The following is a 15,063-nucleotide window of genomic DNA, read 5'->3' on the forward strand; positions in this document are numbered from 1 at the left end:
GTTCCCTTTGTATCTTTGGCTTGTTTTCCCCAATAGAAATGAGTCCAGTTCTACAACAACAACTTGCACTTATATAGCATCCTTTACACAGAGTAGCGTCTCAGAGAGCTTATTCAGAGCCCTCAGAGAGTCTATTGATATTAATTGATCCACATTGCGAAATCCGGGTTCTTCATTCTCCTTATCTCCCAGCACCTTATTGCCAATCTATTGGAAAATACATTATTTATGGGCGCCGTGAAATTAAATCAGAATTTGTTTTTCTCCCCTAACGCAACGGTTTGAACCCACAATAGCACCTTGGAAAGTGTCTCCACTCCTTCATTTACAATTGGAAGCTGTTATTATTGAAAAGCAGAAAGTGCTTAACTGTGACATTGCACACCTGGTGCCTTGGCAGCCTCTCACAAAGGGAGTTTAATTTAACCCGGCTATTGTGGAGGCATGTTGGCCATTATTACTTTCGCGTTGGTGTGGGTGTCAATTCTGAACAAAATACTGAGGGAGGAAAAAAAGACGGATTTCACAATTTGGCCAACGTTACTTGCAGATTGTTGGGTTCCTAGCCAGGCTTCATACTCAGAGAAAAGGTTTTCTCTCTCAATTTACTCTGCACCACCATTTCGCAATTGCTGTGAATTAATGCCTTTTTATGAGGAATTTTCCAGACAGCCTATGATCTGTACCACAATAGCCGGCTGGTGACTGTTTAAGCTGCTGTTTGAGATCCTTGATTTGCTAGGATATAAATGTTTACTGAGTATGTTTGATTTGTTACATTTATTAGGGAGGTTGGAGGTTTTATATGGGGCAGCATTGATCTATTAACATTTCATTCCAATTAAAATAAAACTGTACTATAACACTGTTTTATTAATTTACACCAGTTTTAGTAGGTTTCTTTGTTTGAAGAGATGGAATTTGTGATGGCATCAGCCTTTTTTGACTTCTGTTTCATCAAGGCTAAAATTTGTGGAGTCCTGTAGCTCAGTGGTTAGACACTCGCTTTGCAAGCGAGACACCTGGCTTTAATTCCAGGCAGGGCGAAACCTTGGGCAAGTTTTCTTACTCCACACAACTAATAATAATGCCTCCAAAACAAAACAATAATAAATTGGTCATTTTCAATCCATGACTATTTGTGGGATACTCCTGTGTGCAATTGGCTGCCGCGTTCGCCCACAAATATACAGTCAATTTACTTTACAGCATATTCTGTGAAGTGCTTTGAGATGTCTAGAAGACATGAAAAGCACTATATCAAATGCAAGGAATATTATTATTAAATATGGAAAGCTGCCCACTCAATAGTAAATGTCTGACACATTACAGCATTGAAACAGGTCATTCTGGCCAAATAGTCGGTGCCAGCCTTTTATACTCCCCTCACCCATCCCCACCCACCTTTCCTATTCCCCTATCCTACACCCCTCTATTCTAAATAGTGATGATTTGGTCGCTGTTTGTGGGACGCTGCTGTCGGCAATTGGCTGCTTCATTTCACCCACAAAATATACAGCCAATTCACTTTCCAGTATATTTTGTGAAGCGCTTTGAGCCGTCTCGAAGACGCTGTATCAAATGCAAGGATTATTATTACTATTCTCTTCTCCCTCATGTATGTATGCATCAATGTTAGATTTGTTAACTTAGCCCAGACAAGGATTAAACTCGCTTATCTGGTTTACGAATTAGAGCACACTGTGCATTTACCTATCGGTGTATTGATAGAGCTGTAAGTTGTTTGTTTCCATCTCTTTCCCCCATCCCATTGTGCAAGTATAATCCCACTGGAAGTGTAGAAAGACTCAGAAAGCCAGTTATAATAATAATAATAATCCTTGCATTTGATATAGCGCTTTTCACATCTTCTTGACGTCTCAAAGTGCTTTACAGAATAGACTGTAAAGTGAATTGACCGTATATTTGTGGGTGAAACGCGGCAGCCAATTGCGCACAGCAGCGTCCCACAAACAGTCATGGATTGAACATGACCAATTTATTATTGTTTTGTTTTGGAGGGATTATTATTAGGCGTGTGGAGTAAGTTATTCATTTATCAGGATTTAACTAACATTTCTTTATTCATCCTCTATGACTTTGATCCACGAAGCAACCTGGCTAAAAGGCTTGAAAAGAGTATTAGCCAAACAGATATCTAATTAGCACTTCACTAAACTGACTGCTGGCAAAGTGTCTGTGCCTTGGACCAACAGCTGGGCAAAACATGTACATTAGATCTTATCAGTTGTTGAAGGATTTTAAATATTTTAAAACCTAACACCATATCTTGAAAGCCGTTTTTGAAAATTAATGAGGGTGAATTCCTTTCAGGGTCAGTATTTCCAGAGCACATGTTTGGAGGGAGAAAGAGAGAGAGAGACACAGACATAGACACAGACAATGTGTGACATAGATTGATAAATGACATTTTCATACAGATATCAAATAAGACAAGTGTCTTTCAAGATTTTAAACTTTATAAAAAAAGTCCGGCATCTATTGCCGTAAATCAATTATATTGGGTATTAGTGGAGTGACTAGAGGTGAAAAACCAAACCATCCTTACTCTTGTTTGTTTTAATCTGTTTGCAATTAGCCATGAAATGTTTCATTGCTTTGTGTTAACTCTTGCAGTAATAACCCAGCAGGTGGCAAGGCATGTATGGCTGTCATCCCAAAAGGCTGATACTAATGTTTTGGCAGCGTGTGTGATGATGTAACTTTTAGTACTGCAGGGTAGTGGCGGACTGATCACAAACTAAGGCCACTTGACTACAAATAATGATTAAGAAGCCATGTCGCTGCCTGAATTGCTCAATTGTGTGGCACTTAATGAGCCCATTCCATTATACAGTCACTGAAAGTTCAGCGCTAGTTATTAAACAACCCAGTGGCCAACCCCAGGCTGTACTCACCGTGCATCTGGTAGCTGTAAGGTGCTTGGCCTGGCGAAGGTGTGCTGAAACTAGCACCGTAGCCTAGATATCCTGTTTGACCCGGTGAGTGAGCCTGGCTCAGCCCATCTTCTGTTTTAATGCCTGATCACAAAGCACACAACATTGTCAGTATCAATATAAGCAGCATTTCTGCTTCTTTATAGTGACAGCAATGTTCAGGACCTGTCCTCTGCTTCTTGGGTTCGGGCTCTCATATCACGGTGACTACAACTTCCTAATTTCATCTCCATAATTTAACACTGAAAATATCTGGAAATAAAACTAACATTTCAAGGCCAGTAATACCATAAAACGACTTTACCCTTTAGTTACCATCATCTCTATAGATCTTTGATTCATCTTTGAAACATTGAATTCAAAGACCACAGACAGAAATACCTCATCCAGATTCATTATGTGAGGATTTCCACGGTCAGATGGTAAATTGGAACTTTCTCACTTATTATTGTTGTGAATTCCTTCCTTGCTTGTCTTGTGGAAATGCAAATTGCTTCAAACAAATGTTCTAATGCGGTTTCCAATACAATGTGTACTCCCTGCAGATACACTGTGTGTGTACTCACCACAGATACACTGTGTGTGTACTCCCTGCAGATACACTGTGTGTGTACTCACCACAGATACACTGTGTGTGTACTCACCACAGATACACTGTGTGTGTACTCACCACAGATACACTGTGTGTGTACTCCCTGCAGATACACTGTGTGTGTACTCACCACAGATACACTGTGTGTGTACTCACCACAGATACACTGTATGTGTACTCACCACAGATATACTGTATGTGTACTCACCACAGATACACTGTGTGTGTACTCACTGGAGATACAATGTAAGTACTCACTGTAAGAGGGAAGTCCATAGGGTTGGCTTGGTGGAGGATATGTAGCATAGGCGGCAGCTTGCTGTATCCCCGCTGTGTACTGGGCTTGTCCATAGGCCGCCATGGCGTGGAACGCTGGCGTTGGAACAATGTGAGGGTATGATCTATTTCACAGAAATAAAAATCACACCAAATTAACCAGCCGTGCTCTCACTGTACATGTGTTACACTTGTAAAAGCCTGTTAAAGGCATTAGATTTGTTGGCAGCTTGAATATGCAAGGCTCAATATGTAGCTCCCATCGTTTGCCAAGGCTCAGGGTGGACTGGATGCAAAACAGGGACAAAAGGAGACAATAGCAAATTGTATTAATTGTGACTTGATATTAATACCATTATAACAATGGACTCAGACTGTAGTAAATATCAGTATGAGAAATGACCAGCTTGGGGGGGAAGAGGAGAGACTGTGTGTACAAGGATCAGGCTTGGACTGAGGGAGGGTTCTTTAAAAGTGTCTTAATTGTCTTACCGTGTTGCTGAGAAATGATGGGCTGGTTCAAAGAGGAGGAGGAGGGAGCGTAACAACCCCATTATAACTTCATCAGTCAAGGTGCTAAATAATCCCCTGCCATTGGCAGCTGCTGGCCTAACTCCCTCACACACAGTGCAGGCCTCCCATTGCTGTGTTTACAAGTGGCCTCCCACTCTCAACAAGTCAGTTCTTGAACAACTGCCCAAGATGACGCCTTCAGACCTCAGACAAACACCAAGGACAGAAAATATTTTTATCTTTTGTTTTGCCGTCCCATCTATTTCCATCATTTCTCTCTCCTAAACTCATTGCCTGGTGCTGCACTGTGGAGCCGGGAATTCCAGCTATTCTTCAAGGTATCCAGTTGGGAAAGAACCGGATAGCAAAGAACATTGAATATCTCCCCCCAGGTCCAGGGACATTCAGTTATTTTGTAGCACCTCAAGTGAGATCAGCAAACACACACAGCCCCGAAGATGATAGGTATGCAAGACTCCATTGCAGACTAGGCAATAAGCTGGCCAGCACAAACTTCTGAACCAAATATTCAAGCAACGAAAGAGAGGAAATCCTTTTTGGAAAAGAAAATGGATTATAGATCACAGTCGTGGGTGTGGGAAACACAATCCAAAGGCAAATACGAACCTGAACACCATTCATTCAAACCCTTTTCGTAACCTGCGCACAATAAAGTACATTCATCTGATTGGTCAATGCAAGTAGAAGAGAAAAGCACTTACTTTGATGTGTAAATCTGGGGCGAATACTGGTGTACTTGTCTTTTACTGAAAATATCACCGCTATTAGCTGCAGGATTTAAAACAGTCAATGAGCAAACAAAATCAAATGTACAATAACACAGATGACGAATACAATATGAAGACTGTTGGAGCACAATTGGTTCCGACTCACAGCTTTGAATATCATTTTCTTTTCTTGCACTGAATTGGGATCAGCAATGCAAATCATACTCCACAGACCTTTGCAGTGAGCTCTTTATAGATCCATACTGGGCTGAAAACTGGAGTAAAAAATAAAGTTCATTTGGCCAATGCTGCCCTGTGTGACGTGAGTCACAGACCAAGAAGGTGGTGGATTCTGTCCCTGCTCTGTGCTGTGTTAACTGATTCCAGCTGGAAGAGCAGTCAAGGCACGACAGTTTGGCTTCCACACCACAGAACAGGAAGCAGGGAAAATCAACCAGATTTGCTGACTGTGATCTCTATTCAGTGACACATGTGTGGACACTGAGGCAGGGCAGGACTAAGCTCAGCTCTGATGTCACTAATGGAACCATAACCTGCTGACAGTCACCCTGTAAACTCGCATGTGAAGAAGGAATCACAGAAGGAGAGGGACAACAGTAAGTTTAAACAGAGTCCAAGTTGCTATGAGATCTGCTTCCGGTTCAGCTACAGTAGTGGGAATCCTAACTGTTGTCTTTCCTGTGGTGTGTGTTTTGAATGCATGCACTCTATACATTCTCTTCAAGTCTAGTTTTAAAGTGACTTCATAATTGTTTGTGGAAATTATATTGTCATTTATTGTATTCAAGAATGGGATCAATTACAGGTGACATACAGTCAGCGGAATGCTGAGGCTAATGGGGAGACAGACATACAAGTGATGGACAGACCGAGTTAATGACAGAGAGTTGGGGTCAATTACAGGGAATAGATAGTTGGTTAATGGTAGCAGTGGATAATTGAGGAAGAATTACATGAGATAGGTGATTGGGAGAGAATTGTAACGGATGAATGGAGCCCTGTGTTTTCTTGTTCAGTTTGTTGTATCATGTTAGAAACATAATTGCAGGGAAATAATGGGGATGTTTTGATGTCAGAACATTTACAATAATGTAATTCCTCATATGCCAGGTGGTGTAAATTGCAGTGTATCTTAATGGCTTTCCTGAACAAGGAATCTTCAGCAATTCTATTGAACCCTGGGAAATGCACACAGGAAGTAAATTCTGGCACTGTCTGTGTGAAGCCCATTGAGACGTTTCCTTGCATAAAGGTGGCTTTATAACTGCAAGTTGTCATTGCACGGAAGAGCTCCTGCAGGTCAGGCTAATGTACTTCCGCTTACCGGAAGACATCGCCATTTGTAAGAAGGAATCCGACTGAAAATAATATTACAAGCCCCATAATGTTAGAGTGTCGCCGTTTAACAATCCTTCTGTGCCCCACATTCAGTGAATCACTAGAGAATATTTTGCTTTCACTGTCAGTTTCAATTCACATCAGCATTTTTTTGTTGTCCAAATGAATGGATCTCATTCAGAAGGTGACCACTGGAAAAGTAATTGCTTTCAACTCCTGCACCCGGCTATAATGCTGAGTGCCTTTGAATAAAATATGGAGGTGATCAGTGTGTTCGGTAACCTTAGCAGCCCCTGTAATGAGAGCTTCAGTATCACCTTTACTGGATGATGGACAGAGTGGGACACTGCAATAAACAGAGGCTGTCAATGGGGACTGAATCATGTGAGATAAAGCACCTGACTGAGCTATGATTGTCAGTCACGGCTAGATCATTCATAAAGCTGCAACGTGTTTAGTTCTTGTGCTAAACTTCATTTGTTCAATTAGACGTGGCATAATTCCAGTCTTGACAGCTCTTTGGACGAGCCGAGATTTATCTTTTCGAGAAACTCCCTGCCGATTAATATCGTGCTTAGCCGCTGTGTAACTGTTCCGAGGCTCAATAACTGCATCACTGCAGAGTATTGGCTGGTGACTGCAGTGTCACTGTGCATTGATCAGAAACGATCTTGACTTAACCCGTCTGACCATTTGGACTGAAGATTTTAAGAATTAAGACGATCCGAATCAGGAAGTCGGGTTTTCTGCAGATCTTAAAGAGAACTGGCTTGAAGAAAAGTCTGAATTTAAAAATCTCACACAATTTCCATGATCAGAAATTTCAAGGCAAACTGGCAGGGGAGGCTAGGACTAGGTACAATTTCAGGACCTCTGGTCACTTGAGAGATGGAGAGACAACTGGCTGCCATGTGATAGTGGAGAGAAATGCACTGCAGTATCGTTGGAGAGAGCCGAACTGAAGTGTAAGTGCGGAAACCCGACTGCAGTGTGTGTGACTTTATCGCAACCCCTGTATCATGTTACAGACCTTATTGCACCAAATTATTATAGATTTTATTATTTCGACACGCGCACACACATTAACTAAAATGGAGGGCCGATGTGGTGCAGTCATCTTACCTGTGTCAGGGAAGTGTTCTAATGCTGTGGAGGCAATCTCACTGCTACTCATTGACTCTGATTTGTCTGTGAAACAAAATGGGAGATTATATCAATGACATCAAGTTCAATCTGCTCGATCATTGATTCCACCTCTTGCATTTAATCTCCAGACAGAAGGGTCTACACATGTACTTCCTCATCCCCAAAGGTCAACAGATAAGGCTACACAACATTGCTACATCGCCATTCATCAACCCTAACCAGATGCCCTCCATGCATTATACCCCACCTCGATCTGACAACACATGTCTCATTATCCTGGTGTTGTACTTGTTACCGTCTCAGCCTAATCTTCCTCCTGTAGCCTTCAGTTCTGGGCCCAACAGATACCTAGCTAAGTCTTTATTTTCTTTGAATGAGGTGTACTTTGCTCAAAAATATGGTCTCTACACTTTGCAGTGAATCCTGCGAAGCACTTTGAGATGTCCTCACGATGTGAATCATTATTATTATTATTTATTATTATTATTAACCGACGTAGGATTTGGAAGCTGTACTTTATTTTTCATTCATTCCGTCATTATAATAAAGCTAGCATTTGATGTATCACGTCGTCGAGACCTCTCAAAACGCTTCGCAGGATTTTACTGTGAAGTGATATGACTGTGTATTTGTAGGCAAATGTAGCAGCCAATTTGTGCACAGCCATGTCCCACAAACAGCCATGAAATGAATAACAAATTTTATCTGGGGGTTTGTTGGCCAGGACACCACTTTCCATATCGTGTGGGAGGATATTTAAAGTCCATCTGAACAGGACCTCGGTTTGACCTCATCTGAAAGACATACACAACCGACAATGCAGCACACCTCTAGTGTTGCATTGGAACCTCAGCCTAGAATGTGAGTTCAAAGTCCTGATATGAGGCTTGAACCCACAAACCTTCTTACGTGGAGCCGAGAGTGATTCAGACTGACACTGGTCCCATTGTTGTGTTGCAGGCACCTGCTTAACAATACAATACACAGTCAAACAAAAAAAACCACAGCTATGTTCTTCCTCACAAATGTGGCTTGCTGTCTTGTAAGCAAAATAGAACCATAAATCAAGTCGTGTGTTGAAACGTTTTTTTCTGTCATGGCGCCAGGACCTGACAAAACCCAATTGGCTGCCACTTGTTTATTCACACCCGCCTCACTGTTATGACATCTGCCCCAGTAACGAAGAGGCTGGACAGCGAGGGTTTACACTTGCTGCCAATGTTGAATGTCATTCCATAATCTTCACATAATTGTTTAATTGTACGAACATGCACCCATTTGCAAAAGTTTACAATAATAATGTTTCTGCTCCAGGTCCATGACTGATCTCAGGGTGTCCCCTCCTGCCTGAAGGGGCCACAAATGTCTGATTGACTTTGGCAGCCTTTGAAGAACGCAGCAACCAACACTCGGGGCAGGTGAGAGGATGAGCTGGAGCAGGGAGTTGAGTGAGATAGGGAGTCAGTTTACCTGAACTGGGCTTGCAACATGTAATCGTATACTTTGGTATGTTGAAAAGGTTACAGATTTAGCACAATCACAAAAAAAAGTGCGTCAATGTGATTTATAGTTCTACAAGAAATCAAGTTCCTCGCTGGAGAACTCTTCGTTCTTCCAATGTCCTAGATGGCACTGTCTCACATACCCAGGATTGTATCTCTGATTTTGGATCAAGGCATAAAAGGGGGAGGGGGGGGTAATAAGGAGGTGGTCAAAGGAGCGTTGAAAGGAGGAGAATTTAACGACAGACAGAGAGAGGGGCTGTGACAGAGGGGTAGAGGGAGTGAATTCCAGACTTAGTGGCGTAGGATATGAAGGCCAAATAGAGGGTGGGGTCGTGCAGCAAGTCCAGGTTAGCTGAGTGGCGGTGGCGAGCAGAGCAGTGAGACAAGAGAAGAGTTGAGAGATAAGGGAATGCAAGGGAATGGCGAGATCTGAAGGTACAGGAGACAGTACATCATTATCAGTAAAAGGAGGTTAAGGGACATTTGTTTTTTAAAATCACTCAGTGGCCACTTGGTAGCTGTGGTCCACAAGTGGGGCGTCTGTTTGAAGAGACATCAACAGGTTAGGAACAGCTCAGATTGGGATTCCATTCAGGATCAGATACAGGCCTAAAGGATGTGCTACACAATACATCTATATCGATAGCTCCTTTCACGTCGGGAGGACATCCCAGAGCATTTCACAGTCCTGACTGGGCACCCAAACTGGGGAACAGAGAGAACAGTCTGGGTTTGCTGATTACAGGATGTTGATGGAGTTCAGGGCCTTGGTCACCTGGATACGTCTCTTCCTGCTCTCCCATAGTCCATTCCACGGCGGGGCTCAGACATTGAGCACAAACCAAAATCTCTTACCTCGTAAATAGATCAACATGTTTTTTTTTGTGCCTAAAATGAAATGCATGTGTCTGCAAAAGACCACGAGTGCCAATCCTTTAAAAAGGAATTGGTGTGAATTCTTTTCTCGTGTGTGGTGTGTGTGTGGTGTGTGTGCGTGTGCGTTGTGTGTGTGTGGTGTGTGCGTTTTGTGTGTGTGTGGTGTGTGCACTGTGTGTGTGTGGTGTGTGCGTGTGTGTGGTGTGTGTGTATGCGTTGCAAAGATCAAACTTTTCTTTTTCTCTCTCTTAAAATTATATTTGGCCCGGGTAACTGGGATTAGTCGGTTTCTGTCCCAACTGGGATTTGTGCTGGGTCACACAAATAAATCCACTCTTTCCTCAGCTGCGATTTGGGCTGGGTCACTCAGATTAAATTTATTTGAACATAATTGCTGCCTGTTGCAGGGTACGTTTGGATTTCATGCCACATTTCTGGCGATTAAAATTCATTTTTTTTATGAACTTGCATGAATAACAATGCGTTGTTTTTGCCAAGTGCCAAAAGGCCTCTGGTTAACCTCCGCTAACAATGGCGAGGATTGTACCTGCAGGAACTTGTTCAACAAGCTCGGCTGCCAGTAATTCTTTGAACAGATTGTTACATTCTTCTACTTCCTTTTTCTCTGTAAAATAACACAGCGAATGTACTTATAGCACCATGTCAATTTGTGCAGAGAAAAATGTCTTCCAATCGGCCGAACTGAGAAGCAGACATAACCCACGCGGGTCCTCATTAACCCTCAAATGGGCACATTTCACACCATTTTATTTGCGTGTAAAACAAAAGGAACAGCGACGATACCAATCACTTTTAAACAAATGCATTTCAGGCACAAATAGTGTTTTACTCTCTTCATGAGGAAAGAGATGAGTTTCACAACCATTGTCCTTTTCGCTTGAGGCCAGCCACGGAAAATGACATATAGCTGATAAGTGCAAGAAACATTGGAGAAGAATTAGACCATTCACCTGATACGAATCACTTGGTTATTTAATACATCTTGGCAGACCTTTTAGTCCCACTTACTAGCCTTTTCCCTCTATCTATCAACACCCTTCCTCCCCAAGCATCTAACTATCTATCTATTGATTTCCTGTTTCTGCATCTAATAATAATATAATAATAATTCTTGCATGCAGTGAGAAAGTTATCAAGTTCTGCACGTCTCAGCCATGATCCACAGCTGATAGGTTACAATATTGGGGCTCCTGAGTTCAACTAAAGACCCGAAATGCCGGAAGTAAAAGTGTTTTAATTCACAATATCTGTCACCAGCTGAAGAAATGGGAAACACTGTATATGGAAAGTTTTTGACCTGAGCTTTCCTTTGATGGCTACAGTTAGGCAGGAACAGATAGGGAAGTATGACAGTGGTTTCTCTTTGACCTGCCAAGCAGCGGCGTCTTTGTTGTTTTCGGACGTTCTCATGCATGAAAGGCACAATATAAATGGAATAATTTATTACAGTCGCACAGGGGTTGATTGTTTTAAAACCTATTGCACTGATATACTATTTTCTTCCAACTTGTTCTTTTCTTTTTGTTACAAGGAATTCACTGGCTCAATTTGCTTTAGTTTTTACGTCATGAAGGGCCGAGCTAGATAGGGATCATTGGCCTTTTCTCACAGCTACCTTTCTTTTTAATGTCGTCTGAAGCTTTAAGAAATTCTCATCAGATAAAATGTTATCATTCTCCAGTCCTGCAAACCTATTACATCCAGCGTCTTTATGATTGAGTTATTATTTTGGTTTAAATACAGTTTCCCGCTGTGTTGCCTCTATTTGATTACGGTCTTCCATCGGAATCCAGACCTTTAATGAGGTATTTTTGTCTGTGAGGTGGAAAGGTTAAAATCAGCACTAGACTAGCTATTTATTCCAGTAGATTTGAATGCCTCTTTCCGTATTTCTGATTGAATCTCTAGGGGCTAGGATTCTTACACACTCGGCTCCCGTTAACCCTTCAAACCAAAGCCCTAACAGGTAGTGTAGTGCTTGCTGGACAAGTAGCCGGAAGCTTAGTAGAAGGTGTTGTTTAAACTAAGTAAACTCCAGATGTAGCCCTATACATACTCTGGGTACCCAAGCCTTGGTTCTTACTCACTTGCGCCCAATACTCTGGAATTAGGTAAACAGGGTGGAACCCCCTGGGGAGACAGTGTGTTCTCCATTGCAGATAAAGGACATTTCCATGCGCATGTGGAACTCTGTCTGGTTTGAGTTCTCGGGATTGAATTCCAGGTGTGCCAGCCACCCAGAGGACCCACAAAACTCAGATTGTGGAGCTACACTTACACTGGTGTGAATGATACTGTGATCAGCTGTTGTGCTAATGGCAATGTGACACATGCTGAAGATTCTGGACTAGTCTGTACTGGAGCTAATGTTGCAGGAATGATAGCTTCTGACGGTGAATCATTCAGTTCTCTGAATAGACAACTCTTCCAGGTAAGTACACTGAGGATTGCAAGTTGCAACACTTCACACCTCACCATGGAGGAATTTGGCTTTTAACTAAAGATTTGACTTTTGTTGGAGTTGGCCACAAAATCCTTTCTCATCAACTCATGTTGAATACAGAGGTGTTGAACAAACGATGCCTCTTTGATAACCTTCAAATACATTGAATATTCCCTTTGTCTTTCCACCGTGATGTTGTGCAGATTGTGTTACCACGGTAAGGACTCAAACATGCAGATTGACACAGATGAACTTTTACACCAATCTACTCTCGTTTTCCCCGCAATAAATGAGTTAGAAACTGAGAGATTCTTTGTGCTGGAACAAGCAACATGATTATAATCTGAAGAAACCTTGAGGTCAATATAATTTAAGGATTAACAGCCTCGTATTTTGATTTTGTTAAACTTAAGAGAAGGGAACTGACACTTAGCAGTGTGAATACAGAATTCTTTCAAGCATTCAGAAAGGAAGTAGACAGTTTCCTGAGTCAACAGGGAGTAAAAGGGATATGACTTATTGCCAAGGCAGGAATGGACAGAAACCAAAGCAAATCCTGAGCTAAATATCTTTTTCCCTTCACTTTCTTCTAAATATCTCCTCTCTTGTCTTTTGATGAATTGGTGCTGATCCCTGAGGCGGAGTGGGTGGGGGAGTGGGAGAGGATTTTTTTTTAGAACAAAGATAAGCATGTTCACTTAGTAATTTACTGGTTGACTTATTTTTGGCATTCACTCGGTATTGTACTGGGGCTGCATTGGCTCTAGAGATACGTACAGTAATATCAGACAGTCACTCAGACAGGCAATCCAAAGCCCTAACAGGTAGGGCGGTGCAGGCTGAACCAGTTGCCATGCTGTGCAGATACTTTTGGTAGTTTATCGTCAATATCTCACACATAACATATATGTTATAATAACAATAATCCTTACATTGGGTATATCGCCATTCACGTCAGGAGGAGGTCTCAAAGCGCTTCCCAGGAAAGACTGTAAAGTGGAGTGACTGTGTGATTTGTGGTTGAATTATTTTAGAACTATTGACGTTAAAACTCAGAGAGTCACACTTTCTGCTATGTTCAGTGCTGATGATATATCTTTTGCCGACCTTTGGCTCATTAGCCCTGGATAAGTCTATTTGTTTCCTCACTGATAAAACAATGAATGCTTCCTTACCCTCTTTGCCATTTGATGTTTCTGAGCGGTTAGTAATATGAGCGGTGTGGTATTCTGGATTGTTGGCGCAGTCAAAGCTTCCAGTCAGATTGTGTGGGATCACCAGATCTAACATTTCCATGCACCTGAGAGAAATAAGAGAGAGAAAATAAACAAATGAATACAAGACTAACATTCTTCAGCACGCTGAAACACTTGCATTTTATGATTCTTAATTAATCCCTGCAGAATCACTTTGATTTCTCTCAAAATATCGCACTGAAATTCCTTGGAGGCCATTGCAGGAATAATATTCATTTAACATTAAAGAGCCAATTAGTACAACTGTGCGAAAATCTATTTGTTCATCTGTGTGAAGGTTTCTTGCTGTGTAACTGCACATAGTTCCTTGGTTGTTTAGTATGAAATGTAATGTCTATGGTGGTGGAGCTCTGTGGAGTTCCTGTTTGTGAAAGACCAAGGTCCATCTAAACACAAAACACTGCAGATGCTGGAAATCTGAAACAAAAACAGAAGGCGCTGGGAACCCTCAGCAGGTCAGGCAGCATCTATGGAGAAAGGAAAGTGAGTCAATGTTTCGAGTCCACAACCTTTCATCAGAAATTTCTCCATAGATGCTGCCTGATCTGCTGAGTGTTCCCAGCCACTTCTGTTTTTGTTCCAAGGTCCATCTAGTTCTCCTTGCACCTTCCAGGCGGTCGCATGGACATATGTCCTGAACTACCTATGTACTATATCCCATAATGTTATTTCCTAAAAGAAAGCTATGTAATTTGACAGACTATAGCTCCTTTTGTAATGGACACTAAATAAACCAGGAATGTACAGCATTTAATTTGATGCAAAAATAGTAGCCAAGCCCTCCAAGGCTTAAGATAAAAGCCGCGATCTGTTTTAAAATTGACAATGCGCTCTTGTGGTGACTCAGCTATTTGTTGGGTTTAATTAGCATTTTTGGCTCCCTGAGGCAATGACATACGATGAAATAATTGAACAGTGCGATTCTCAGAGTTCCTGACTCTAGTCAAAGAGCAGAACACAAGAAATGACAGCTGTGTGCGAGACTTCAAAGTTCCTCATTGCTTTGACTGGACCCAGAGCATATGGATGTCTCTGAGTAACTCTTGGAAGAGCTCACCTTTCTATTTTGTTGTTCCATTTACTCTGTGTAAGGCAAGCAGAGCCATCAACTTGTCATGGGCAGCAGGTGGTACTTTACTGACCATCCACAATAGATACAACCAGCAATTTTTAAAAATCTGACTTTTCCATTTTAGTCTCATAAAATGCAATTTAAATAATAATAATCCTTCCATTTGATGTAGCGCTTTTCACGTCTTCTAGACGTCTCACAGAATATGCTGTAAAGTGAATTGACTGTATATTTGTGGGCAGCCAATTGCGCACAGCAATGTCCCACAAACAGATTGAAAATAACCAATTTATTATTATTTTGTTTTGGAGGGATTATT

The 15,063-nt window shown here is 41.7% G+C and overlaps 1 protein-coding gene across 3 annotated transcripts in view; it reads right to left on the reverse strand.

Annotated features, from left to right (window-relative positions):
- The window catches only part of LOC103186265 (eyes absent homolog 1), a 92,071-nt gene that overhangs the window by 39,016 nt on the left and 37,992 nt on the right, over window positions 1–15,063 (reverse strand). For all 3 annotated transcript variants that reach the window (XM_007905173.2, XM_007905172.2, XM_007905171.2), the window contains exons 2-6: window positions 13,592–13,716; window positions 7,548–7,613; window positions 5,061–5,127; window positions 3,808–3,950; window positions 2,919–3,041 (exon numbers count right to left, since the gene is read on the reverse strand). In XM_007905173.2, coding sequence (XP_007903364.1) covers window positions 2,919–3,041; window positions 3,808–3,950; window positions 5,061–5,127; window positions 7,548–7,613; window positions 13,592–13,712 — 520 coding nt within the window. In that variant the 5' untranslated portion in view covers window positions 13,713–13,716. The remainder of the gene's footprint in view (window positions 1–2,918; window positions 3,042–3,807; window positions 3,951–5,060; window positions 5,128–7,547; window positions 7,614–13,591; window positions 13,717–15,063) is intronic.

This window comes from Callorhinchus milii, unplaced genomic scaffold (assembly GCF_018977255.1).
Source record: "Callorhinchus milii isolate IMCB2004 unplaced genomic scaffold, IMCB_Cmil_1.0 Scaffold18, whole genome shotgun sequence".
Lineage (NCBI taxonomy): Eukaryota > Metazoa > Chordata > Chondrichthyes > Chimaeriformes > Callorhinchidae > Callorhinchus > Callorhinchus milii.